The following is a 27,781-nucleotide window of genomic DNA, read 5'->3' as shown; positions in this document are numbered from 1 at the left end:
GACTGAGATGGTATAATCTAGGAATACCTAGAGTGTATAATAATACTGATTAAATGTACAAATTTAAAAATGTTTTTGCATGAGAAAGAACAAAGTAATGTCATTATAGCAGGGTGTTGAAAATGGATGGTAATTAATATTTTAAAATTTTAACTTATGTGTGAGACTAAAAAAATTTTTGTACAAAATTTATATTTTGGCTAGTGCATTTCCTAATATAACTTATGTGGACAGCTTAAATGAACACCATAAGTACATGGAACCTTGAGTAGGGCATGAGATTTTGTAGGTTTGTCCAGAGTGATGCCTTGATAAATCCCAGAAGGATTTGAACAGTGAATAAAAAAGCATTTGCAAAATCCCCTTGGGGAAATCGTGAGAAAGGGGGGAAATTCAACTTCCCCAAGTAGAGAATTCTTGATATTCTCACAAGCAGTGGGGACAACCAAAGCAATAGGATGAGCCCCCAATCTTGGGGTTTATTCATATGAAACTTAACCCCGCAAAGGATAGGCTAAGCCTCCTTAAAATTAGGCCTAAGACTCACCCCCAAGAGAACCTCTTTTGTTGCTCAGATGTGGCCTCTCTCAGTCAACATAACAAGCAAACTCACCACCCTCCCCATCTCTACGTGGGACATGACTCCCAGGGGTGTGGACCTTCCAAGCAATGTGGGACAGAAATCCTAGAATAAGGTGAGACTCAGCATCAAGGAATTGAGAAAACCTTCTTGACCAAAAGGAAGAAGAGCAAAATGAGGCAAAATAAAATGTCAATGGCTGAGAGATTCCAGAGTCGAGAGGTTATCCTGGAGGTTTTTCTTACGCAGTATATAGATATCACCTTTTTAGTTAAGGAGTAACAGAGACTGGAGGGAACTGCCTGAAAATGTATAGCTGTGTTCCAGTAGTCATGTTTCTTGAAGATGATTGTATAGTGGTATAGCTTTTGCAGTGTGACTTTGTGATTGTGAAAACCTTGTGTCTGATGCTTCTTTTATCTACCTTATGGACCTTATCTACCTTATCTACCTTTTATCTACCTTTAATCCATGTGAGTAAAACACATGGATTAAAAATAAATAAATAATAGGGGGGAACAAATGTTAAAATAAATTTAGTAAATTGAAATGTTAGTGATCAATGAAAGGGAGGGGTAGGGGGTATGTATGTATGAATTTTATTCTGTTGTCTTTTTATTTATTTTTCTGAACTGATGCAAATGTTCTAAGAAATGATCATGATGAACATACAACTATGTGACGTAAAAAGAATGTTCATATTGTATGTTGATTGGTTTTATTAATAAAATTTTTTTTAAAAGTAAGGCAAGGTAGAGATGGTTTGACTGGTAGTCATGTGCTTCCTAAGGCTTTTAGGAATGGGAATGTGCATGGAGTGGTAATCTGAGCATGGAAATTTTGGGCAACATGGGCAGGGATTTTTCCAGGGAATCCATAAGTTGAGATTTATGTTTATAAAGAGTGAGTCATAAGGAAACAAGTGCATATGAGGTAAAGTAGTATTCGTAGTGATAAATAATAATACTCAAAATTTAAAGTTCATTTACTAGTATTGGGATTTGAAAGACATTTAACAAAGATTATATCCAAAATGATATTTCAATTAATTATTCAGTGAAGAAGTGGAGGGAGAAACAAACACTGTTGTATCTGCACTGCATGAATTTTCTTATTTGGTCTGCAGATGCTCACCAGACCTGTATTCATTCAGAGAAGAATTTTAAAGTATACAGGTCTTATATTGAGCAAGAATGTTCAAGAAGTGGTAGGTGTTATTTATAACAGTCATACTAATTTTCTTATTGTTCTTATGCATGTCAAACCTATTTGTTTCTGACATCTCTAAACATTTTTTGAAATTGGATATAAGTTTATTGTAGACTTCTGATTATAGAATTAATACATAAATTTTGCAAAAATGCAGTTATTCAATTATATTGCATAAGGGACTTTTAAAGCAGAAAGTTAAAATTATCTGTTGACCCAGCATCACTATTAATATTTTGAGGAAGTATATTTTTCTGAGCACTTGTGTATGTGTGTGTCAGGGGTGGGGTGGGGTGGGGTGTGTGGGCTGTTTCTGCAGAATAGAATCATATTAATTGGTCATTCGAAGAAGAAAAAGACTCTCCAGCTCTTAGTTAGAAAAAGTAATCTCACCCAGACATAGGTTTCTTAAGCCTCCATTCCTATATAGGGAGAATAGGGAAGTGCCAATGAACCCCTTCTAGTTTGATAAACCTCCCAAGTATTTACAACTTTTAGGATTACATAAATCAATTAAACATAATAATCATGGCTCTTCAGGTTCTGAAGAGTGTGTTCTTAAGGATGACGTTACAATCCTTCCTGTCATTTTACGTACTCCTTTAATTTGCCTCTCTCAATCAGTAATTCATAAATGTCTTTGTCTTTGTCCAACAATGCATATGGAACAGTACAATCAGAAAATAATGCCTTGGTATGTGTCATAACTCTCCATGATTTATATAACCTGTTGTCTGTTATAGCTATTTATGTTTCTAATATTTGGTTATTATAAATTATATGTTAAACATCTTACACCTATATCTTAAAGTGCTTTTATCACTATTTACTAAGAAAAAGTCCTAAAAGTGTAATTTTAGTCAAATGTAAGACAAAGGGCTTCTTACAACATTCTGGATCTTATGATAATAATTGAGGGAATACAAGAGCTGAAAACACATAGTTGCTTCCTTTAAATTATTTGTGATCAACCAAAGAATGTAAAATCAGAATGGACTGAGTAGGGTCATTAACTGGAGAAATTCAGGTCACTCTTTAGGAGCGCGTGGAGAGGAGACGTCATTATTTCATTAGCCATTTCTGTCAGGTTTTGACCAAATTATTCTGAACTCAGAGGAGCTCTGTGGAGCAATTGGATCTGTCTGTATACTATATATGAGCACTGTCCAATAAAACTTCTATGATGATGGATATGATCTATATTTATATTCTCTACTGTAGTAGCTACTAGCCATATGTGGTTATTGAGCACTTGAAACATGTTCAGTACAGCTGAGGAGCTAAATGTTTAATCTTAATTTTACCTAACTTAAATTTTAATTTAAATAATCATGTATTGGACAGTGGAACGTCATACCTTACAGTTTTTATTCTAATGATGTTAGAGTCAGAGTGAGACTGTTGGATTCATTAGAAGTTTGGAAGATATCACAGCTGAAGGACAGTTTCAAAGCAAAATAAACTGTAGGAATACATCTGTAAAAATATGTGAAATAAAGCCTCATTGAGACCAACATCAATATGTACAAGATACTGCATTACATTAATATAAATAGTCATACATAAAAAAAATTTAAAAGTTAGGAGCTAAAGGTAAAAAAAGGTATTCAATAAAAATACAACAGCTATGTTTAGATTAGCTTTCTGGACTTTTTTCACTATTTTGATATCTGCTCTTCTGTCTGTTAGCCTTTCATGCATTCTTGTGTGTGTGTGTATTTTTAACAAATATAATCATATGGTAAAGCATGGTTTTAACCTGATTTTTCTGTTTATGCATATGTCTTAATTTGCTAAGGCTACCGGAATATAGTATACAAGAGATGGATTGGTTTTTATAAAGGGAATTTATTTAATTACAAATTTACAGTTCCTCGGAGGAAAGGCAGATAGCTTTCATCTGGGTTTCTCTGTCACATGGGAAGGCACATGGTGATGTCCACTGGCCCTCTCTCCCAGCTTCTGGGTTCAAATGCTTTCCCTAGGGTGTTCCCTGTCTGCATCTCCAAACATTTGGGTCGGCTCGGAGCACTGAGTTGAGGTGTACTGAGCTGCTGAGCTCTCTTCTGACTCTTCTTTTTAAGCCTCCAGCTAATTAAATTAAATGTCATTCTGCGGAAGGCACTCCCCTTAGCCTACCACAGATGTAATCAGCCATAGATGAAATTCATATGCCAATGATTTAAGTCCACAACAACAGAACAGCTAGGCACCACCACCTAGCCAAGTTGACCCCTGAACCTGACTGTACCATAAACCCTGAATATTTCCACATCCTTTAAATGTTTTCACAACTTAGTGTGATACTTTTTAGCTACTTAATATTCCAATACTTAGATGATCTGTAATTTATGTATCCAGTCAGCTGTTGCTGGATTCAGAATTCTGAACTTTGCAGACATGTTTATACACATTTACAAACATTTCCTTTGAACAGAATTCCAGAAGTAGGCTTACAAGTTTAAATTATTTTGCATACTTCTGTGTGCCCTGGTTTAAGTTTGCACATGTCTAGAGCATCTACGACATTTCCATTTTCCCATAATCGTCCTCATATGGCTATCATCAGTCTTTTAAAGCTGGCATTCTAAAAACTGTAAACTATTTCCTTATTTCCTTAACAAGTATCTCCTTAATTACACTGCAGTTTAATATCTTTAATGGATGATATGTTATTTTTTAGTGGATCACTTGTACTCAGGTTTCACTTAAAGATATCCTGAGCTTCAGAGATGAAAGTCAGAGCTGAAGGAGAACTGGCTTTATAATTAGAGAAATGTGTATTCTGAACATAGCTCTACCTCTTATTAACACTGCATTTGGGTAAGGAACTTTACTTTGAGCCTCTACTACATCATCTGCTGGATGAAGAAAACTAACTAAATGCAGGATTAAATGTTAACATGTTAAAGGACCCATTACATAGAAGATCCTAAAAAACATCTTCTTTTGTTGTCACCTCACAACCATGGGCATGAATTCACCCTTCCCCGTTCTTGATTTGAGAATTTGGGATATTCATTGACTTCAGGCAAGAAAGCAATTTTCCAGACTGGGAAAGGGGCTGATGGGCCCAGAGAATTCTGGGGGTTGTAGTTCTGGGTAGGGAAGCGCTTCACATAGGTAAGTGCAGTAGCGGGAAAGGCTGCCTCCTGTTTTCTGCCTTTCTATCTGTAGAATCCAGACCCTTCCCTAGGCGTGAATGATACTCTGTTTTGAACGGGGTGGCCCCTTCTCAGCCCTAGAAGGTGAACATGAAGAGAAAAGGATCTGCTCGGGGCAGATTCAGTAGTTCACTTGAGACTGATCTGTTGTGAGGTGACAGATCAGAAATTGGGGTAGACCAGAGACTTCTGTAGTGACTGCTGTGGCTTCAGTACAGGAGGCCTTTCCTCTGTGTCTACACTTAAACAGCTGATTCCTTACAGCATGAGGAAGGCTTAGCTTTATCAAGACATCCCCTTATCACACCAGGTTTGTCTGTGGGACTTAGTGGGGTTGGAAATAGAAATGAGGAAAAAAATGGAATCATTTAAAAATTTGGGGGGTAGTTTTGAGATATACCTGATCTCAAAATCTCTTGTTCCTTCCCCAGCCCTGGCCTCTTTGGACGCTGCTTCTCCAGCAGAGGCAGCAGGAGGACTGACAAGTTCTAAAACCATGGCCCATGTAAGTTCATTTTCTTCTCCTTGAAGTATTGTGTTCTTGAATTCATTGTGACCATTTTTTTTCTTTTTAAACATGTTTTATTGTGAAATATAACATATATACAAAAAAGCAATAAATTTCAAAGTACATTATAGAACAGATTTCAAAATTTGATAAGGATTATAGTTCCACAATTTCAGGCTTTTCCTTCTAGCTACTCCAAGACACTGGAGACGGAAAAAAAATATATCAATATAATGATTCAGTAGTCATACTCATTTGTTAAATCCAAACTTCTCTGATATAACTCCTTTTTTTTAACTGTTTTTATTATACAATATAACATGTATATAAAGCAAAGAAAGAAATTGTTTTCAACACACTCTTCAATAAGTAGCCACTGGACAGATCCCAGAGTCCGCCATGGGCCACCACGCCATCATCTCAGACCTTCTTCTCCAGCTGCCCCAGAACACTGAAGGCTCATTGTGACCTTATTTATTGTCCTGAAACTGCCTTCCTAAGAGAACCCTGTTGCTGAGCCTGCTCCCTGGTTGCTCCTATCCCAGTCTAGAACCCTCCTCCTCTGCCTCCTCTTTCTCTGACCCATGTTCACTACTCATCCACCTCCTCCTCTGTGCCCAGGCTTCTCTGAGGAGCACCAATGGAGCAGTGAAAAGTGAAGTTCCTCAAGGGAAAGTTTCTCTTGTCAGAGTCATGACTCCATGACGCAGAGATAGTGGTCCCCACAGACTTTGGTGAAGCTTTAGCCTTCTCCACTGACCTGAGTTGTGCAGGTTGATAGGATGAAATCTAATTCTGAGTGTTCTGCATATGATGAGACCTCAGGCCTTGAGAGGCTTATAGGACTCAATTAGAGTGTGATTGGGGACTTCCCCCTAAGGGACAAACAATGAAAGAAAGGTCAGTTTTGTGGTTGAGGAGTTGTGCTGTCTCTGATGACATCACTGTCATTGTGGAGCATTCTCCCTCAGCATCTTCTAGCTCAGAAACAAGTCTTGTGCTGCGAGGGGCAGTGTTGGTGGTAGGTACGAAGATCCTCCAGATCCCTAAGCGGTAGAGGAAAACAGACTCCCAGGACTGGGAGAGACATTAGACATTTTGTCCAACCTAAATACCTAAATGTAAAGGAAGAATTAGTCGGATAATATCCACAAGAGGGATGATTAGCCAGCCGATAAATTAACTGAAGTCTTCGTCATTCATTACCACAAGGAAAAATCCTTATGACATCATCTTGCATAATGATCAACTTGAGTTTCCATGAAATCCAATTCTATCAATCAAGTCCTGTTTCCTAAGAGAGAGATTTATAAGAGTAATTTTTTGGGGAAAAAAATTCCTTAATTCTCTCTTTTTTTTATTCCTTGATGGGAAAAGAGGATGATGGAACTCACTTTTATTCAGAACATAAAATGGAGATACATCATAGGCAGTGTGCTTACTTATGCTATAAGTAATTGGGAAACTTTTATTATTTTATTCATTTCCATACCCTCAGATAATTTATTATCCTATGACATACAGGACATTTTGTTTATATCAATGGTATTTTTTAAAAGGTGTAAGCACACTGTTTCAGAAATACTGATTCGGGCAGGCCACAGCGGATCAGCAGGCAGAGTTCTTGCCTGTCATGCCAGAGACCTGGGTTTGATTCCCGGCGCCTGCCCATGCAAAAAAAAAAAAAAGAAAGAAAGAAATATACTGATTCCTTTAGTCTTCCCTACGTGTCAGTGGTTGAACCTGACTTATTTGCTTGCTCTGCTGTCTCTTTCTTGCAAAACAGTTTTCTAACTTGAAAATCCATTTCAAAATAAAAGTTTTATTTATAACACATGGTTCATCATTTCAGGTATCGTTGGCATTCAGGGACGTGGCCATTGACCTCTCTCAGGAGGAGTGGGAGTGCTTGGACCCCACTCAGAGGGACTTGTACAGGGAAGTGATGTTGGAGAACTACAGCAACCTGGTCTCATTGGGTAAAGATATTTGCCCCAAATCATTTGCAGTCTGTTTTTTGGAATTTCAGCTTTCTCCACTGTTGAATGTCAGACCTCTATTTTAAGAAGCCAGCTGAATTTCTGCCCTCCTGTTCTAAAGAAAAGGTTTGAATATTGTTGGGTTGGGAATGGACCCCTGCATTAAGTGCCTTCATTTTCCCCTTCCTTCCGTGGCCTTTTCTCCTCCCTCTGGCCCTTCCTGTTATTGCCTGTTTTTCTAAATAACTCCCAAATTTGAGCTCTGTGACTTTTTCAAAGAAACTGGATTTCATATGATGTTATTGCCTCAAATTTTTATAGTTGCTGTGTGTTAATTTCTCACCATCCACGAGGAGGACTGCTAGGCTCAGGGCTCTGGCTTTCTTTGATTATTAAAAGAACTGCTACAGTTTCAGTAGTGGGCTAACAACATTCATTTAAAACTTAAGCAAGCACATCCTATCCTAAAAGAGACATATTCTCTTTAAGCTGCTTTGTAATTGAAATTTATACATGAATTTTGCATTTTTGATTGGAGTAATATCTGAAAAAGAACCTGGATGTGTTTTAGGAAACTTATTATTCTTCTCTTAGCAAGATAGCAAAACAACAACCACAAAAATAATTCTTTGGACCAGGCATTCTCTTAAGCCTTTTACATATACTAATTCCTTTAATCCTCATGCAGCTCTGTGAAGTAATTAATATTAGCCCCATTTTGCATTTGATAAAAGTGTGACACACTGAGGATAAATAACTTTTCAAGGTTACAGGGCTGGTAGGTGGCAGAGAGGATTTGGACCCCAGCCATATAGGTCCAGAGTTTATGCTCTCAGCCTTTCTCTACACTGCCTTCAAAAGGAGAGCATAGCTCCCCGTCTCCTATCTGGTTTCTTTTTAGTCCTAAGATCATGCATACGTCCTATGATCTTAATGTGAATGCTCTTCAATGTCGTTTTCTTCTTTACTTTGAAGGTTTTATCAAGTACCATTTTAACTTACAATTTATTATAAAAATAGCTAGGTTTGAATTAAGTCATTTTGAACTTACATTATTTTTTAAAACTTTCTATATCACATGGCATTTCTTTTCTCCTGAGCAGGATGTTCCTTTCCTAAGCCAGATTTGATTACCTTTCTGGAGCAAGAGAAAGAACCCTGGATGGTAGCGAGGGAAGGGATAAGAAGTTGGTACACAGGTAAGTGATAGCAAATCATTCAGGGGGGAAGCCACCACAGATTATAATCCACTGGATCAGGGACCCCCTGAGATGCTTGGAAATCTCCCTTCAAAGGTCCAAGGCCTGTGGAGAAAATGGGGAGACATTAAGGTCCTTTCAACATGAGCTCCCGGAAGAACTTCATTTTTACCCCATTTGCTATGTTCCTTGTTTCTCTTCTCAGTTATTTTTCTCTCATTTCACAGATGGGCTACTTTCTTTCTTCCCAATTGAAATCCATTTTCCCTATATTTCCAGGGCTTTTTTTTTTTCACATTTAGACCTGTATTCATTTCTCCATTGCCTAAAATCATTATTTTGAAATGTTTATTGTGGTAACATATACACATCATAAAATTTCATATCTGAATGACTTTTAAATAAACAATTCATCGGTATTAATTACATTCACAGTGTTATACTTCTGTCACCATCACCCGTTACCAAAACTTTTCTATCACCCCAAACAGAAAGTCTGTACCATTAAGCATTAACTCCCATTCCCTATTCTTCCACCTCTAGTAGCCTGCACTCCACTTTCTGTCTGTGTGAATTTGCATATTCTAGTTATTACATAAGTGAAACAATACAGTATTTATTCTTCTATGTCTGACTTCTTTCACTCAACATGATGTCTTCAAGGTTCATCCATTTGCTGGCATGTATCAGGATTTCATTCCTTTTTATGGCCAAGTAATATTCCACTGTATGTATAAACCACATTTTGTTTATCCATTCACTTACGGATGGACATTTGGGTTACTTCCACCTTTTGACTATTGTGAATAATGCTACTGTGAACACTGGTGTATAAATATCTGTCTGAATTCTGCCTTCAGTTCTTTAGGGTATATACTTAGAAGTGGGATTGCCAGGTCTTATGGTAGTTTTGTATTTAATTTTCTAAGGAACCACCAAACTGTTCATAATGACTGCACCATTTTACATTTCCACCAATGTACAAGGGTTCCTATTTCTCCACATCCATGTCAGTAGTTGTTACTTTCCTTTTTTTTTTAATTAATTGTCATTCTACTAGGTGTGAGGTGGTATCTCATTATGGTTTGATTTGCACTTCCCTGATGGCTAATGACATTGAGCATCTTCTCTGTGTTTATTGGCCATATGTACATCTTCTTTGGAGAAATGTCTATTCAAGTCCTTTGCCCATTTTTTAATTGGATTGCTTATCTTTTTATTTTTTAATTCTACTTAGGTGGTGTTAATTCTCAGTAACACTGCTTTTTTACAGTTGTTTTAGCTAACCTTTTACATTTCCTTTGCATTTCCGTACAGTTCTTAAAATCACCTTGTCAGTTTCTGCAGAAAAGCCTTCTAGGATTTTGATGGGATTTTATTATATAGAGAGAATCAATTTGGGGAGAAATGACACCTTAATATTGAGTCTTTTGATCAATGGTATTTTTAAATGTAGGTAATCTTTACGTTCTTGAAACAATGTTTCATAGTTTAAATATATACACTTTATACACATCTTTTGTCAGATTTATTTCTAAGTATTTCGTATTTTTTATGCTGTTATAAATTCTATTGCTTTTTTCATTTTTTACTTTCAATTTCCAATTATTCTTTGCTAGAATACAGAAATACAAATGATTTTGTATATTGATATTTTCTATATTTGATTTTTATGTATTGATCTTGTATACTGAAATCTTGTTAAACTTATTCTAGTAACATTTATATAGTTTCCAGCAAATTTTCTACAAAGATGATTATGTTGTCTGTGAATAGGGACAGTTTACTTCTTCCTTTGCAGTCTGGAAGGCTTTTTATTTCTTATTCTTGTGTTATTTCAGTGGCTTGAACTTTTAGTGCAACAGTGGCTAGAGCTTTTAGTGCAATGTTGAATAGAAGTGATGAGAGAGGACATCTTTGTCTTTTTCTTAACTTAGGGAGAAAACATTTGATTTTCTGTCATTAAGAATGATGTTAGCTTCATGCTTTTCTTAGATATCCTTTATCAGATTGAAGAAATTCTCATCTCTTCCTAGTTTGTTGAGAATTCTTGTCAGTAATGGATGTTGGATTTTGTCAAATGCTGTTCTGCATATATGGAAATGATAATTTTGTTTTTCTTTTTAGTTTGTTAATATGGTGAATTACATTGATTTTTGCATGCTAAACCAATCTGGCATTCCTGGAATAAACCACTTGGTCATGTTTTATCCTTTTCATATATTGTTGCATTCAGTTAGCTAAAATTTTGTTTAAAAATTGTGCATCTGTGTTTATGAGGGTGTTGCTTTGTAGTTTTCTTTTCTCATAATGTCATTGTCTGGTTTGGGTATTATAGTAAGGCTGACCTCATAGAATGAAGAAGTATTCCATCCTCTTCAACATTCTGGAAGAATTTGTATACACTTGGTATTATTTTCTTTGTGGGAAGGTTTTTAATTGCAAATTCTATTTCTTTAATAGATATATGGCTATTTAGGTTATCTTTTTTTCTGAGGTAGTTTGGGTCTTTCAAGAGATTTTCTGTTTCATCTAAGTTGTTAAATTTGTTGGCATAAAGTTGTTCATAGTATTCTTATTCTCCTCTAGGCATTTAGTGCCTCAGTTTTCCCTATTGGCCCTGCTCTAACAGCATTCTACAATTTTTGATATGTTGTATTTTCATTTTCAAAACACCTTCTAAGTTCTTTTTTCCTTCTTTCACCCATGCATTATATAGAAGTGTGTTATCTAGTTTCCAAATATCTGAAGATTTTCCAGTTTTTTTCTGTTACTGATTTCTAATTTGATTCTGTTGTGTTCAAGGTATATATTTGAATGACTCAAATCGTTTTTATTAATTGAGTCTTGCTTTATGGCAAAAAGTATAATTTCCCTTGGCAAATGTTCCATATGTACTTGAATAGAATGTATATTCTGCTGTGATTGGGAGGGTGTTCCATAAATGTCAGTTAAGTCAAGTTGGTTGATAATACTGTTTGGCTTTTATATCCTTACTGATTTTCTGTCTTACTTGTTTCTCCCAGTTCCTGGAATAGGGATATTGATATCTCTGACTATAATTGTAAACTTCCTATTTCTCCTTGCAGTAGAATCAGTTTTTGTTAAAGGATTTTGAAGCTCGTTGTTGGGTATTTAAATGTTTAGAATTGTTTTGTCCTCTTGATTGACTCCTTTATCTTTATGTTCTCTGGAATAAGTGTCCCAGAGTACAATTGCTTCATTGTATGTTAGTTGCCTGTTTGTTTTTTAAAGAAACTGCCAAACTGTTTCCCAGTGTGGCTGTACCATTTACATTCCTACCAGCCATCGATGAGAGACTCATTTTCTCTGCATCCTTGCCAGCGTTTGGTCTTGTCACAATTTTTATTTTAGCCATTCCTTAGTGATATCTCATTATAGTTTTAATTTCCATTTCCCTAGTGGCTAATGATGTTGAAAATCTTGACATGTGCTTTTTTACCATCTGTATGAAAATGCTTCTTCATGTCTTTTCTAACTGGATTGTTTGTTTTCTATTGTTGAGTTTTGAGAGTTCTTTATGTATTTTAAATACTAATCCTTTATGAGATATGTGGTTTGCAAGTATTTTCTCCCAGACTTTTGCTTATTTTTATATACTCTTAAGAGGATCTTTATCAGAACAAAACCTTTTAATTTCAGTGAAGTCTGATTTATCAGTTTTTCTTTGGGAGTATGCTTTTGGTGACGATTTTAAGAATTCTTTGCCTAATCCTAGATCCTGAAGATTTTTTCCTATAGTTTTTCTAAAAATTGTAGTTTTTTATTTTACATTTATGTTTGTTATCCATTTTGAGTTTATTTTTGTATAAGGTATGAGACTTAGGTTGAAGTGTGCTTTTTTACCTATGGATGTACAATTGCTTCTGCACCATTTGTTGGAAGGCTATCTTTTCCTTATTGAATTGCTCTTGCACTTTTGTCAAAAATAAGTTGGGCATATTTGTGTGGGTGTATTTCAGTTCTCTGTTCTATTCCACTGGTCTATTTGTCCTTCCCTCTGCTAATACCATACAGTCTAAAATAGCAAATCCTAAAATATGATGGACTGATTCCTCCTTCTTTTTTCAAAATTGTTTTAGCCATTCTTGTTTCTTTATCTTTTCAAGTAAGTTTTAGAATAATCATGTCTGAATCTACAATGAATCTTGCTAGGATTTTGAATAGGAGTCACATTAAATGTGTATGTCAATTTGGGGAGAACTGGCATCTTTACAATCTTTCAATCCATGAATACAATATGTCTGTCCATTTATTTAGATCTTCTTTGATTTCTTTCATCAGTGTTTTTTTACTTTTTAGCATGTAAGTCCTGTGTATGTTTTCTTAGATTTACACATAAGTTTCTACTTTTCTTAAGTGGTTATAAATATTAATTTCATGGTCCGTGTGTTCATTGCTAGTATATAGAAATGCAATTGATTGTGTGTATCTTTTATCTTGCACCCATGCTGACCTTATTAATTCTAGGAGCTCTTTGTGGATTCCTTGGGATTTTCCATGCAGACAATAATTTCATCTGAAAAATAGAGGCAGTTCGATTTCTTCCTTTCTCATATATGCCTTTTATCTTTTCCCTTGCCTTATTATATTGGCTAGAACTTCCAACAGTACGTTAAATAAGAGTGGTAAGACCAGACATTCTTGCCTTGTTACCAATCTTGGGGGAAAACATTTAATCTCTCACTATTAAATATAAAGTTAGTTGTAGGTTTTTTTGTAGATTTTCTTTATAAGTTGAGAAACTTATAAAGTTTGTATTCCTATTTTTCTGAGATTTTTAGTCATGAATGGGTATTGAGTTTTTCCTACATTAATTAATATGATGATGTGATTTTTTTTTCTTTTTTAGCCTATTAATATGGTTATTATACTGATTTATATTCAGATATTGAACAAGTGTATTAGAGAGGCTAGAGGGAAGTGCCTGAAACTGTAAAGCTGTGTTCAGTAGCCATGTTTCTTGAAGATGATTGTATAATGATATAGCTTTCACAATGTGACTGTGAGATTGTGAAAACCTTGTATCTGATGCTCCTTTTATCTATGGTATAGACAGATGAGTAAAACATATGGATTAAAAATAAATAAATAATAGAGGGAACAAATACTAAAATAAATTGAGAAGACTGAAATACTAGTGATCAATGAAGATGAGTGGTAAGGGGTAAAGGAAAAAATAGGGGGAACAAGGGTTAAAATATATTGGGCAGATGGAAATACTAGCGGTCAATGAGAGGGATGGGTAAGGGATATGGTATATATGAGTTTTTTCTTTATATTTCTTTTTCTGGAGTGCTACAAATGTTCTAAGAAATGATCATGGTAATGAATATACAACTATGTGATGATATTGTAAGTCATTGATTATATTCCAAGAATGGAACATTCATATGTTAAGAATGTTTGTGTTTGTATGTTGTTATGCTTTATCAATAAAAGTTAAAAAAAAAAAAAAAGAATGGTCAATTTTTAAATGTTGTAATAAAAAAAAAAGAGTATTAGCCGCTCAGATGTAATCAGCAGGGACAGCCTTTCTGAGGAATTAACATTTAGCTGGAGACCTAGAAGATGAGAAGGACCAAATCACACAAAGTACCTCAGTCAGAGTATTAGGATTCCTGGAGCGGGAGCAGCCTTTAAGAGGCCTTAAGATATAAGAAAGATTGTGGCATATTGTAGAACCTGAAATGATTTTTATCTGTGATAGTGTTTTAGATTTTATTCTAAGGATAAAGAGAAAACTTTGGGGAAAGTACTAGGTATCGATTCTCAAAATATTTGCCTCAAAATAATCTGATGTAAAAGATTTAAAATACTGATATCCAGGACTTACACCTATATATTTTGATTCAGTTTATCTGGGTTGGTACTTAAAAAGCAGTATTTGTAAGGAACTCCCAGAGTCATTCAAAAATAGAAGAACCCCTGACTTAACCTTTTTCCCTAATAACCAATTTTACCTTCTTTTAATGTCACATGATTTTCTGAGCTCTTTTTGCCTTCTTTCAAATTGCATTTCAATATTTTTTAGAGTTCTCTAAACCAGGGGTCAGCAAACTATGGCCTATCAGCAAAAAAACTCACCCCCTATTTTTATATGGCTTGTGAGTTCAAACTAGATTTGCATTTTTTAACGATTGGGGAAAAAAATCAAAAGAAGAATATTTTGTAACATAAGAAATTTTATGAAATTCACATCAAATTTCAGTGTCCATAAATAAAGAGTTATTATAACACAACTACACTCATTCATTTATATATCGTCTGTGGCTAGTTTTATGGTGTAACAGCAGAGGTAAGTGATTATGACAGAAATCAGATGCCTTGTAAAGCCTAAAATGTTACTCTCTGGCCATTTACAGAAAAAGTTTGCTGACCCTACTCTAAGCATTTCCCTTCTAATTTCTACTGTGGAATGGGAAGGCCCTTTTCCATCCCACCAATATTTCAACATTTGTTGCCTTCTTGCTTTTTTTTTTTTTTCCAGATTTGGAGTCCATGTATGTCACCAAGAGGTTATTTCCAGAAAATGGTATTTATGAAATATATTTATCTCACTGGCAGACAGTGGAAAAAAGTAAAACTAAAACCTACATCCATGAGGACAGCATTTTCAGAAATGGTTTGCTGTGCAAATGTGAATTTGAAAGACAAGAAGGACAGCAAATGGGATGCATTAATCAAATGATAATCAAAAAACATATATCTCTTCCTCTACAGCAGAAAATTCATACTAGAGAGAAATCATATGAATGTAAGGAATGTAAGAAAGCCTTTAGACAACAGTCATACCTTATTCAACATCTAAGAATTCATACTGGTGAGAGGCCCTATGAATGTAAGGAATGTGGGAAAGCCTTTTGTCGCGTGGGAGACCTTAGAGTACATCAGACAATTCATGCTGGAGAGAGACCCTATGAATGTAAGGAATGTGGGAAGGCCTTTAGACTTCAGTACCACCTTACCGAACATCATAGAATCCATTCTGGTTTGAAACCTTATGAGTGTAAGGAATGTGGGAAGGCCTTTAGTCGTGTTAGAGACCTTAGAGTACATCAGACAATTCATGCTGGGGAGAGACCCTTTGGATGTAAAGAGTGTGGGAAGGCCTTCAGGCTTCATTATCAACTTACTGAACATCAGAGAATTCATACTGGCGAGAGGCCTTATGAATGTAAGGTTTGTGGGAAGACTTTTAGAGTGCAACGACATATTAGTCAACATCAGAAAATTCATACTGGTGTGAAACCTTATAAATGTAATGAATGTGGGAAGGCCTTTAGTCATGGTTCTTACCTTGTTCAACATCAGAAAATTCATACTGGTGAGAAACCCTATGAATGTAAGGAATGCAATAAATCCTTTAGTTTTCATGCAGAACTTACTCGACATCATAGAATTCATACTGGTGAAAAGCCCTATGATTGTAAGGAATGTGGGAAAGCCTTTCGTCTTCAAACAGAACTTACACGGCATCACAGAATTCATACTGGTGAGAAACCCTATGAGTGTCAAGAATGTGGGAAGGCCTTTATTTGTGGCTATCAACTTACTTTACATCTGAGAACTCACACTGGTGAGATTCCCTATGGATGTAAGGAATGTGGGAAGACCTTTAGTAGTCGCTATCATCTCACCCAACATCACAGAATTCATACTGGTGAGAAACCTTATGGATGTAAAGAATGTGGGAAAGCCTTTCGTCTTCAAGCAGAACTGACTCGACATCACAGAATTCATACTTGTGAGAAACCCTATGAGTGTAAGGAATGTGGAAAGGCCTTTATTCGTAACAATCAACTTATTTCACACCAGCGAATTCACAGCAGTGAAAATACCTATGAATGTAAGGCATGTGGGAAGATTTTTAGTCGTCGTTATAATCTTACTCAACATTATAAAATTCATACTGGTGAGAAACCATATAAATGTAAGGAATGTGGGAAGGCCTTTCGCTTTCAAACAGAACTTACTCAACATTACAGAATTCATACTGGTGAGAAACCATATAAATGTAAGGAATGTGGGAAAGCCTTTATCCGTAGTAATCATCTTACACAACATCACAGAATTCACACTGGTGAAAAGCCCTATGAATGCAAGGAATGTGGGAAAACCTTTAGTCGTCACTATCATCTTACTCAACATCACAGAATTCATACTGGTGAGAAACCCTATATATGTAAAGAATGTGGGAATGCTTTTATATGTAGTTATCAACTCACCTTACATCAGAGAATTCACACTGGTGAGATTCCATATGAATGTAAGGAATGTGGAAAGACCTTTAGTCGTCGGTATCATCTTACTCAACATTTTAGACTTCATACTGGTGAGAAACCCTATGGATGTAAAGAATGTGGACATGCCTTTCGTCTTCAAGCAGAACTTACTCGTCATCACACAGTTCATACTGGTGAGAAGCCCTATAAATGTAAAGAATGTGGAAAGGCCTTTAGTGTTAATTCAGAACTTACTCGACATCACAGAATTCATACTGGTGAGAAACCCTATAAATGTAAAGAATGTGGGAAAGCCTTTATTCGAAGTGATCAACTTACTCTACATCAGAAAAATCATATTAGTGAGGAAACCCTAAGAATGTAAGGATGATCAACAATGCCTTTAGAAAAGATTCATACCTTTTACAACAACAGAGAATTCATAATTTAAAGTTTTTACTTATGTCTCTAATAAGAGACATGAGAAAATGCATACTAGATTATATGTGGGAATCCCTTTGCTTCATGCTAACAACTCAACAGAAATTTTATTCTACATGTATTAGAGAATTGAAAATCTGTAGCTTCACCCAGTCCTGGTTTAACTTCAGCAGACTGATACTGGTAGAGTGCATCTCAGACTATCCAAAGTGAAGAACCTTTTCCCCCAATTTGTTGCTAACCAATACTTTTATAAAATACAGTCAAAATGGATTAGGAGAAAATGAAATAGAAAAAGAGACCAAAAAATTAAAGCCCTAATTTTTTATTATTGGGTTTAACAGACAAAATTAACCCTGTCAGGTTGCACAAAGGTTTCTAAATGCTTGTTCTTAGTGTCTGTACTTAAGACTTGCAGATGTAGTAAATAATTTATGGACCAGCATACACTTTATATAGCACTGTAAAAGGAAATTACTCTGTTAACATATTGAATGTGGAAAAGACCCTAGCCATACACATCCTTTACTGTAAGTCTTCACAATTCCACCTTTGCTGGTATGGTATTTGGCAAAACACTTTTCCCCTCTGTGCCTCAGTTTTTAAATAATGAAAATAATACCTAACTATTTTTGTGAGGATTAAATGTTAATACAAAATAAAACCTTTAGAAGAGTATTTGGCACACAGCATGTACCCAATAAATAGTGCTTTTATTTTTATTAAGATGGTATTCTGGTATTAGAAAATTCATGTGAGAGGAAGACCCAGTGGGAATTTGTAAAAGGCTTCCATTGTTATTCACTCTATTTAAATTCAGATAATTGGTTGTGAATAAATATAGTAAACTTCCATTGCTAAAATCAGAGCACAACTCTAAAAAATTAACGCAAGAAAAATCTTTGGATTTAATGACCGTTAAGATGATGAGAGCAAAAATGTTGAAGAATCAGAGAGCTGTGAAGCTTTTTCTTTTCATGATCCCAAAAGTGAATATGTTACAGTCCACTTTTACTGTCCACAATTCATTATAAATTAGAAACTAACACACAATTGAAAGACCACTGTCCATTTGAACAAGTTAAAAGAATACAATGAACACTGGTATGCTCTCTCCAGATTCAGCCATTTTTAATTGTCATATTTGGTTTACTTCTATATAATATTGACATATATTTTGCTATAATATTTGAATATAAGTTATATAGATCATGACATTTCACCTCTTTGTATAAAACATGCATTTCCCACCTGGGCAATGGTGGCTCAGTGGCGGAGTTCTCACCTGCCATGCTGGAGACCCGGGTTCAATACCCAGTGCCTGCCCATGTGAAAAAAAAAAAGAGAGAGAGAGATAAAAAACAAACAAACATATTATTTCCCAAGAATAAAGGATGCCTTTTATTTAATCACTATGTAACTTCTCACCCGAAGAGATTTACAATAATTCCATAATCTATAATATTCAGTCCATATTTGTATTTTCTCAATTGTGTGAAGAAAGCTTTTCATAGATTATTATTTTTAAATTCAGGAACCAAAATAAGTTCATGGACTGTATTTGCCTATACATTATTAGTTTCTTTAATAAGAACAGCTCCCTAACTTTATTGTGACATTGACTTTTTAAAGAGTTAGGACAGTTGTTTTGTAGAATGTCACGTTCTAGATTTTTCTATATTTTCTCAAAGTATTTTTTAATGTGTTCCTTTATCCCCAGTATTTCACATGAACTGGAAGTTAAGATTAGAGATCCAATTATGTTCAGATTACAAGAATATGTAATAGGTGGCATTTTATATTTCGTTTTATTGCCCATCATGGTGGCAAACAATGTCATGCCACTGTATTTGTTGTCTGACATTAGGTCATTTGGTGTAGCAGAATGTATTGTCCAAAAATGACCACACCAATATATCCCATCCCACATGTTCACATCACAGTGTGATGTCAGTACTCCCCTTTTGAGTCATAGGAGGCAGGTCTGTGCCTATGGCAGAAGTGATGTTTTGTGACTTCCAAGACTAAGTCACAAAAAGCAGTACAAAATCGCTTGGCCCACTTAGAATTTTTCCCTTGAAACCCAACCACCATGCTGTAAACAAGCCAAGTAGTCTCATGGAAAGGCCAAGCAAAGGTTCCTAGCTACAGCCCTAGCTGAAGGCAGATAAGAGCCACCATCAACCACTAAATATGTAGTGTGTGAGCCTCTAAGCAATCCTTGTCTCCTCTCAGCCATGGTGTTGAGACAAAACAAGCTTTCCCCCATGAGCCTGTCCAAATTGCAGATTCACGAGTAAAACAAATATCTTCATTGTTTTAAGGCACTAAGTTTTGAGATGGTTTGTTGCACAGCAATAGATAACTGGAATGGGGTAATCACATTAAAGCTAAGTGTTGTTCTCAAGAAGTAATCAATGGGGTGATACTTTGGCAACTCCACTTTAAAATCACCAATAATGTAACTACCCTAGATTTAAGAGAAAATTAAAACGTAAGGCACAATTGAAAACAATTTTAATGAGATCTTGAATATCAGAACTTGTGGATGTGGCCAAACCTTTACTCAATGAAAGATCAATACCTGTTAATGTATCCAGTAAACAAATATTAAGGTCAACACTCTATCTCCTGCTCACCATGCCATCACAGCACTAATGCCAAGTCTCCCAGGAAGCACTTGATAAAATGGTTAAAAAAAAAAGTGAATTAACATTCAGCTCAAGACATTAGGAGGAAAATACTCTAAGCCAGTAAAAGAAACGAATGAGGACAATTAAAAGTAGAAGTTAATAGTTAGAAAATAAAATATCACAGATTTATCCAGGCTTTGTGAAAAAAAAATTCTTGATTTTGTTATCTCTGACTAAGGAATGAAGGTGATAAAATTACAGTATTGTGAATAAGAATGGGCTATAACTACAGATATGAATTTTTTTAATTAGAAGGCAATATTCTATAAACAAATTTATTCCCATATATTTAAAACTCTGGGGAAAAGGAATTATTCCCTAGAGAAATATAATTTATCAAGTTATGTATTAAACCTAAGTAGACAAATAAAAAGGTAAAATGAAAATTTAGCCAAAGAGCTCCCCTTTCATACTAATACTTAGTACTTGATAGCTCTTAAAAGACAAAAGTGTAAGTGAGTTTTATTATGAGTATAAATGCAGAAATACTAAATAATCAGCATACATCATCCAAGAGTTTATTTACTAATTACTCAAAATAAATAACCTGGACTGTAAGGGACAGATCTGTTCTGTTTTAATTATTTATCCAGATTAATGATGGAGAACTTTTTTGTATCTTCAAAATACATTTTTTTAGTTTTTCTTAGCTTGAAATGGCTAAAGTGTGGTCTAAACTGGATAGGGCAGTTTCCTCAGTGCTTAATAGTGCCACTTTTCACATTTTAACACTTTTGAAATCAAGATGTATCTTGCAGTTGATGGCACATTACAGTCCTTTCAGCCGGGTGGCAGTCATCAACTAGTTTTGTGAAAAGCCTTCCTGGTAAAAATAAAGCATGAGCATATATCTACTTGCACAACTGTAATTTTTTTTTTTAAGTATCACCTTCCCCAACTTAAAATGACTAAGTTCCATCCCAACGCATGCACTGCCAACCAAAATGTCTGTGATTTTATTGAGGCCATCCATTAGGACTTGCAAATTCAGGCCCATTTTATGCAGATAAGGCAGCCAGAATATATTTCCCTATCTAATAGATGACATCTTTGCCCAACATTTGCAAATTATTTTTATATGTCAATAGACAGAACAAAATTGAGTCATATAATAAAGCAATTCACTGATAATAGATAAATTATTTCTCTAAGGTACCATAGCTTCGTAACCTGGGGTCTTCTAAAGACAGTGCCTTAACCCAACATGTCTGAAAGAATGACTCTAGGAATAGTAGCACTTAATGGTACTTGGAAAAAGTGTTCTCTGGTCACACAACCTTATGAAGTTTTGAAAACTAAATTCCTTCTAAGATTTTTCATGAGGGAGACCTGGGTTCGATTCCCAGACCATGCACCTAAAAAAAAAAAAAAGAAAAGATGTTTAGAAGTCCTCCAGTAAAGAAAATTTAACTTTGTTTATCCTAGTGCATCTTAAATTTTACCAAGGAAATCCCATTCATAACATCTAATGATGTCTTTGGGATGTGAACCCACCCCAGAAGTGCTGCCATAATAAAAAAAAAATTGACTCTGCATGGAATATTCAAATATTATGGCTGAAGATTAGCTATGTTGAGAAAGGAAATGCATGGTATTTTCTCTGCTATTCACACCTTGCTCTGGAATCCACTGTCCACTTTCTGAATTTTGGGTTAACACATAAAAGCCCCTTTGGCCCAGTTTTTTTATATGAACCTACCATAAGGTTTGTTTGGGATTTTTTTTTTTTTTTTTTTTTTGGTTTTTTTGCATGGGGAATCGAACCCAGGTCTCCAGCATGGCAGGCAAGAACTCTGGCAGTGAGCCACCGTGGCCCACCCTACCATAAGGTTTTTAAACCTCCTATTAATTGATAGGAGGCTTTAACAATTTGTCATTACTTCACATATACTTCAGTGAATAGCTTTGTCTGTATCATTGGTTTACGTGAGCTAGAATTTCTCTAATTGTGTACATCTTGTAGTAGAATTGCTCATACATTATATGCTCTTTCATAAATTGATCATAGGTTATATACACTTTTCTATTTTAGTTTCCTGGGCTGCTCAAGCAAATGCTGTGAAATGGGTTGGTTTAAACCATGGGAATTTATTAGCTTATGGTTTTGAGGCTAGAGTTCAAATCAAGGCATCAAGGTGTTGCTTTCTCCCTAAAGAGTGATATTCTGGGACTGGTTGCTGGCAATCCATGGCTCCTCTGTCACATGGTAAGGTACATGGCATCTCTGATCTCTCCCTTCTTTCCGGGGTAATATTGCTGTCCAGCCTCTTGTTTTCTGTGGCTTTCTCTCTCTTTGTGTGAATTTCATTTTCTTATAAAGGACACCAGTGATAGGATTAAGACACATCCTGATTGAGGTGGGACACAACTGAAGTAACCTCAACAAAAGGCTCTACCTACAATGGATTCACAACCACAGGAATGGATTAAATTTAAGAACATGTTTTTCTGGGGTACATACAGTTTCAAACAACTACAACTTCCAGCACTACTAAATATTGCCAAATTGTTCTTTTAGACTTCTGTTAACTGATAAATCAAGCATCCCTATAGCCTCACTTTAGGTATGTTTTATTATGTATTTCCTAAATTTTCAGTTGAGCATCTTTTCAAACATGTTTCTAAGCCAGTCATCATTCTTTTACTTTGTCTGTGCTATTGTTGGATTTCCCAAGTATTTTTTTGTCTTTCTTTCTAATTGACTTGGATGCCATTCTGGATACTTTGCTATAGCAACAACTGTTTTCTCCTAGACTGAATATAGCATTGGTTTTCTGTCTACTGACCACTCATTCTATTTTTATAAGATACTTTTAAGATTTCTAGGTTATCAGTTGTCTAATCAGCAAATAAATTTTATTTTCCAATATTTATATTTATTCCTTTATTTACTTTTATTATTATAGCAATTGGAATAATCAGAACAACTCTGAATATTATTGTGATAGCAGGTAGTTTTTCTCCAAATTTAATGAAATATTTTGCAACATTTAAGCATTTACTATAATGTTCACTCTTCATTTGGGGATTAATTCTCTTTGTTGCCTCTAAATTTCCTTCATTATATGTGTGGCAGAATGGGAGGTACCTACTTTGCTTTTATTGACTGCTGATGTTTGTTCAAGGCCATTTTGTAATCTGTTGCTATAATTTTATATTTTGTCAAATCTATTGATGCATTAATTCATACTTAATTTCTTGAATTTTTAAGACTTCTTTTAATATATTGTGATTTCATCATAATGCTGGTCCATTTCATAATATTTTAACGAGAATTTTTCCATGTATGGCCATAAGATTAGTTTTATCTATTTTAATTATCTGTTTTTTAAAAAATTAAGTGACAACTTGTTTTTAAAACACTATGAATTTTTATATGTTGATGTTGTATTTTATGACCTTGCTAAATTCACTTAGTTCTATAAAGGCTTTTAATATAAATTACTTAGACTTTTCTATAAACACAGTCATGACATTTGTGAAGATGGTTCCTTTTTCATTTTTATTTCCTATACTTGCTATTGCACAGGCTAGGACATTCTCTACTGTGTTCAGTAGAAGTGCTCAGAGTAGACATCCTCACCCTTGTTTCTGATCTTAGGGGAAAAGTATTGAATATTTCATTATCAATTTGATGTTAGCTTTATGTTCTCCATAGATACCCTTTATCACAATGTAGAAATTTTGTTCTGTTCCTAACTTATTCAGTTTTATCATGAATGATGAATCTTTTTCAAATATATAAAAAGCAAGTGTTGACATGGTCTTTTAGTTTCTCTCCTTCTTTAAGGTGGTGAATTGTTTTGATTAATTTTAGAATGTCATACCAGCCTTACATTCCTAGGTTAGTCCCCATTTGGTCGTGAAGTATTATCCTTTTTATATATTGCTGAAATCAATTTACTATTTATATATTCAGGATTTGAGTGTGTGATTATCATTGATATTAGTCTGTAATTTTTTTCCTAACATGTCTTTCTCAGATTTTAGTTTCAGTGTTAAGTTAACTTCATAAAATGACATGGGTAATGCTCCTTCTTTCTCTATTTTCTGAAGGAAATATTGTAAGATCGTTGTTATTTGTTTTTTAGGTCTTGAGTTAGGTCAGCATTAAAACCATTTGAGCCTGAAGTTTTCTTGGTAAGAAGAATTTTTAATTATATTCTCAAAGTCAATATACAAAAAAAAACTTAATTTCTATGTATCAGGAAGCAGTGGCAAGATGAAATTAAAACCAAAAAGTTCCACTTATAAAGAACATCAAATACTTAGGAATAAGTTTAACAAAATGTAGGATCATTACCAGAAAACTACACAAAATTTTGCTGAGAAAAATTAGAGAAGACCTGAAAAAAGTAGAGCTATGCCATTATCATGGATGAGAAGACCTAAAAATGTTTAGAACTCAGTTCTCCCCCAAACTGATCCATAGATTTAAAGTAATATCAAAATTCCAGCAGGGATTTTTGTAGAAATTGCTAAGTTGATTGAATAATATATGTGGAATTTCAAAGGACTTAGAATAGTCAATACAACTTTAAAAAAAAAAAAGATGGGTGATTTATGCTACCTGAACTAAAAATTTACCATGAAACTAGAGTAATCAAGATGATGTGGTTCTGGCATAAGGATAGAGAGATAAATAGGAAAAAAATAGAGAATCAAGAAATACACCTACACTTACACAACCATTTGATTCCGTAAAAAGTGCCAAGGCAGTTTATTGGGGTAAAGGAAAATTCTTTCAACAAATGGTGCTGAAACAACTGGATAAACTTGGGGTGCGGGGGATAGTCTTGATCTATACCTCACAACATATGTAAAAAATGAGATTGGTCACAGGTATAAACAATTACTTTGAATTAATTAAATTGTATTTTAAAATTGGGTCTGGGTGGAGGTCAGGTGATATAAAAGGGAACTGAGCCCATAATGCATAAGAAAAGATGGCTTGTTACAGATGTCACAGGTCCCAGAGAAACAAGTGCTTTGAAGGGTCAGCTGGAAGCATGATAGGCTCTGGTGTCTCAACCAGCAGGTAGTAAGCAAGAATTACCCATGGGCTTGTGCCTTTATTGTGGCCCAAAGGTGGAGATTAGTATGTTTCCCATGGGAGTCAAGAATTGGTTAGTTTAGAGCAAACGTGCACAAAAAAGGAAAAGGGATGGGGTCCCAGCTTGCTGGTGATGGTTATCTTATCATTTGGGGCCAGCCTTGGGTTCTTGGTGAGGCACGTAATGGCAGCAGATGTGGGTTGAGGTGCGGAGTCTAGGTCCCAGGAGTGGAAAACTGCTTATTAACCAGACCAAAGGTCAGTGTGAAGCAAGTTCCTTAGCCAAAGTAAGATGGATGCCAAGGCAGCACCCCCAGAATTTTGATAAATGAAGGTACAAGCTAGAAGAAAATATAAGAGGTTATCTTTGCAGCCCTAGCATAGGCATAGATTTTGTAGACAGAACACCAAAACCTTTAATGTTTAAAAAATAAGAGAGAGAGAAATTAAACTTTAAGTTCTTTAAAATTAAGTTAACTATTTAAGCACTTTTCATGAAGAGGAAGATAATGGGCTAGAAAGTTCCAGGAATCAGTCCCTCCCCCAAAACAACTATTGAACTGGCAAGAACTTTCTGAATCAACTATTTGGAAACTCTGGCTTCTAGTAGAACACTGTGCAGCATCCAGGGAAGAGCTGGAGGAAAAGTGATATTGATGAATTTCATCCTTCAGGCAGCAGCTGCCATCCTCTAACCACAGGCAGCCTGGACTCCTAGTGCTCCTTGCTGATGCCACAGTGGGATATAGGGACCTTGTCCTCCAGACTCCTGGGGTGTGTAGTCTGATTGATGATTACTGCTTTTGATCAGTGACTTCAGATTGCTGAGGGGTCTGCCTTGAGGACAGCCATTGTTCCAAGCTGCCCGCCCCACCTTCAGGCAAAAGTGGGAAAGGGAGTACCTTGTTTTTTGTCCTCTTTTCTCTTTCCACTCTCCATTTAGGAGTGAAAATAGTTTGGAAAATAGTCACAAATTGACAGCTCCAACTCTCAAAAATAGCAATCTAGCAATCCCAGAGGAGTGGAAAAACTAGAATTCCAGAGTTGTAACAAGATAATAATTAGAATGTCCAGTCCTCAACAAAAATTTATAAAATACACAAAAAAAAACAACATGAAAATATGGTCCATTCACAGGAAGAAAAAAAAAATTCCAGAAAACATCTCTGAGGAAGTTAATACATAATAGTTAATCAAAGTCTACAAATCAATCGTCTTAGGTTCAGGTGTCAAGTTGGCCAGATGATGGTGCCAGGTTCTGTTGCTGTGGACTTGAATCATTAGCATGTACAACTCGTCTATAGCTGATTACATCTACAGTCAGCTAAGGGGAGTGCCTTCAGCAATGAGTGATGTTTAACTTAATTAGCCGGAGGCTTAAAAGAGAGATGTCAGAAGAGAGCTCAACATGGCACAGCCCAAGCAGCTCAGCATACCTCATCTCAGCACTTGCACCTCAGATGTTTGGAGATGGAGGAAGGAATCACCCAAGGGAAAGCTGTTGGAATCCAGAAGCTGGGAGAGAAGGCCAGCAATCATCACTCTGTGCCTTCCCATGTAAGAGACAACTGCAGATGAAAGTCAGCTGCCTTTCCTCTGAAGAACTATAAGTTTTTAACTAAATAAATCCAGCTCTGGTGTGTTGCATTCTGGCAGCTTTGGCAGACTAAACCAAATATGGTCAATGAGCTAAAAGAATCCATATCCAAAGAACTAAAAGAAATTAGAAAACATTGTCTGAACAAAATAGAGAGATGGAAATTGTAAAAAGGAACGAAAAATTTTTTGGAGCTGCAGAGTACAGTAATTGAAATGAAAAACTCCCTAGTGGATTCAACAGTGGATTTCTACAGGCAGAAGAAAGGATCCATTAACTTGAAGACAATTGAAATTATCCAGTGTGAGGAGCAGAAAGGAAAAATGAAAACTGAATATCCTCAGTGACCTGTAGGACACTCTCAAATATACCAATAAATGCATCACTGAAGCTCCAGAAAACAGTTAAGGGACTGCAATAAAAAAATGGAATGAATGCTAAATAAAATGGCTATTTGAAAGTAGTAGGATCTCCTACCCCGCTTGGCCCCTTCCCACCCCTCACTAGCTCAGTGCAGAGCTGGCCTATGCTCCCAGTATTTATCTCTGGTCCCAGTTCCAGAGGGAGCAGAGTAACCCTCCTGCATGTACTGGGAACATGTATATCTGGCCCAGTCTGATAGTGGCCTGAGGGACTCACCATCCCAGAACTTAGCCTGCATGTAGAAGACAGTTCACTGTAGTTCTTCTGCAGACCACTGTAGAAGAGTAGTCCAGTCAGCTGCATGGGGCAAGGGATTTCTGGCTGTAAAATACATAGTGCAATGCCCAGGATCATGAGGAAACTGTTCCCTGACAGAAGAGGAGTGTTTTAGCTTGCTAATTCTGCTGGAATGCAATGTACCAGAAATGGGTTACCTTTTATAAAGGGGGTTATTAAATTACAAGTTTACAGTTCTAAGACCATAAAACTGTCCCAACTAAGGTATCCAGAGAAAGATACCTTACTCAAGAAAGGCCAGTAACTGTCACATGGGAAAGCACGTGGCTGGAATGTGCATCCTCTCCCAGCTTCTGGTTTCAAACAGCTCTCTCAGCCCCTGTGAATGCTTCTGGCTTCTGGCTTGCTTAGCATCTCATGGGAAAGCATATGGCAATGACAATCTCCAAACA

At 35.7% G+C, this 27,781-nt stretch overlaps 1 protein-coding gene and 1 long non-coding RNA gene across 2 annotated transcripts in view; one reads left to right on the top strand and one right to left on the bottom strand.

Moving 5' to 3' along the window:
• Positions 1-1,374: 1,374 nt before the first annotated feature.
• On the top strand, positions 1,375-21,746 carry ZNF546 (zinc finger protein 546). Its single transcript, XM_077131881.1, has 5 exons — positions 1,375-1,787; positions 5,385-5,458; positions 7,314-7,440; positions 8,544-8,639; positions 15,151-21,746. Exons 1-5 carry the CDS (start codon positions 1,682-1,684, stop codon positions 17,268-17,270), a joined length of 2,523 nt encoding a protein of 840 aa, XP_076987996.1. The 5' UTR covers positions 1,375-1,681; the 3' UTR covers positions 17,271-21,746.
• LOC143659186 (uncharacterized) overlaps positions 21,007-27,781 on the bottom strand; it is a 20,721-nt gene continuing 13,946 nt past the window's right edge. The window contains exon 3 of the long non-coding RNA XR_013163474.1: positions 21,007-21,374. This is a non-coding gene — a long non-coding RNA (uncharacterized LOC143659186). The remainder of the gene's footprint in view (positions 21,375-27,781) is intronic.

This window comes from Tamandua tetradactyla, chromosome 16 (assembly GCF_023851605.1).
Source record: "Tamandua tetradactyla isolate mTamTet1 chromosome 16, mTamTet1.pri, whole genome shotgun sequence".
NCBI classification, from domain to species: Eukaryota; Metazoa; Chordata; class Mammalia; order Pilosa; family Myrmecophagidae; genus Tamandua; species Tamandua tetradactyla.
The sequence above is the reverse complement of the archived record's forward strand: the minus strand, read 5'-3'. Positions and strand labels throughout refer to the sequence as shown.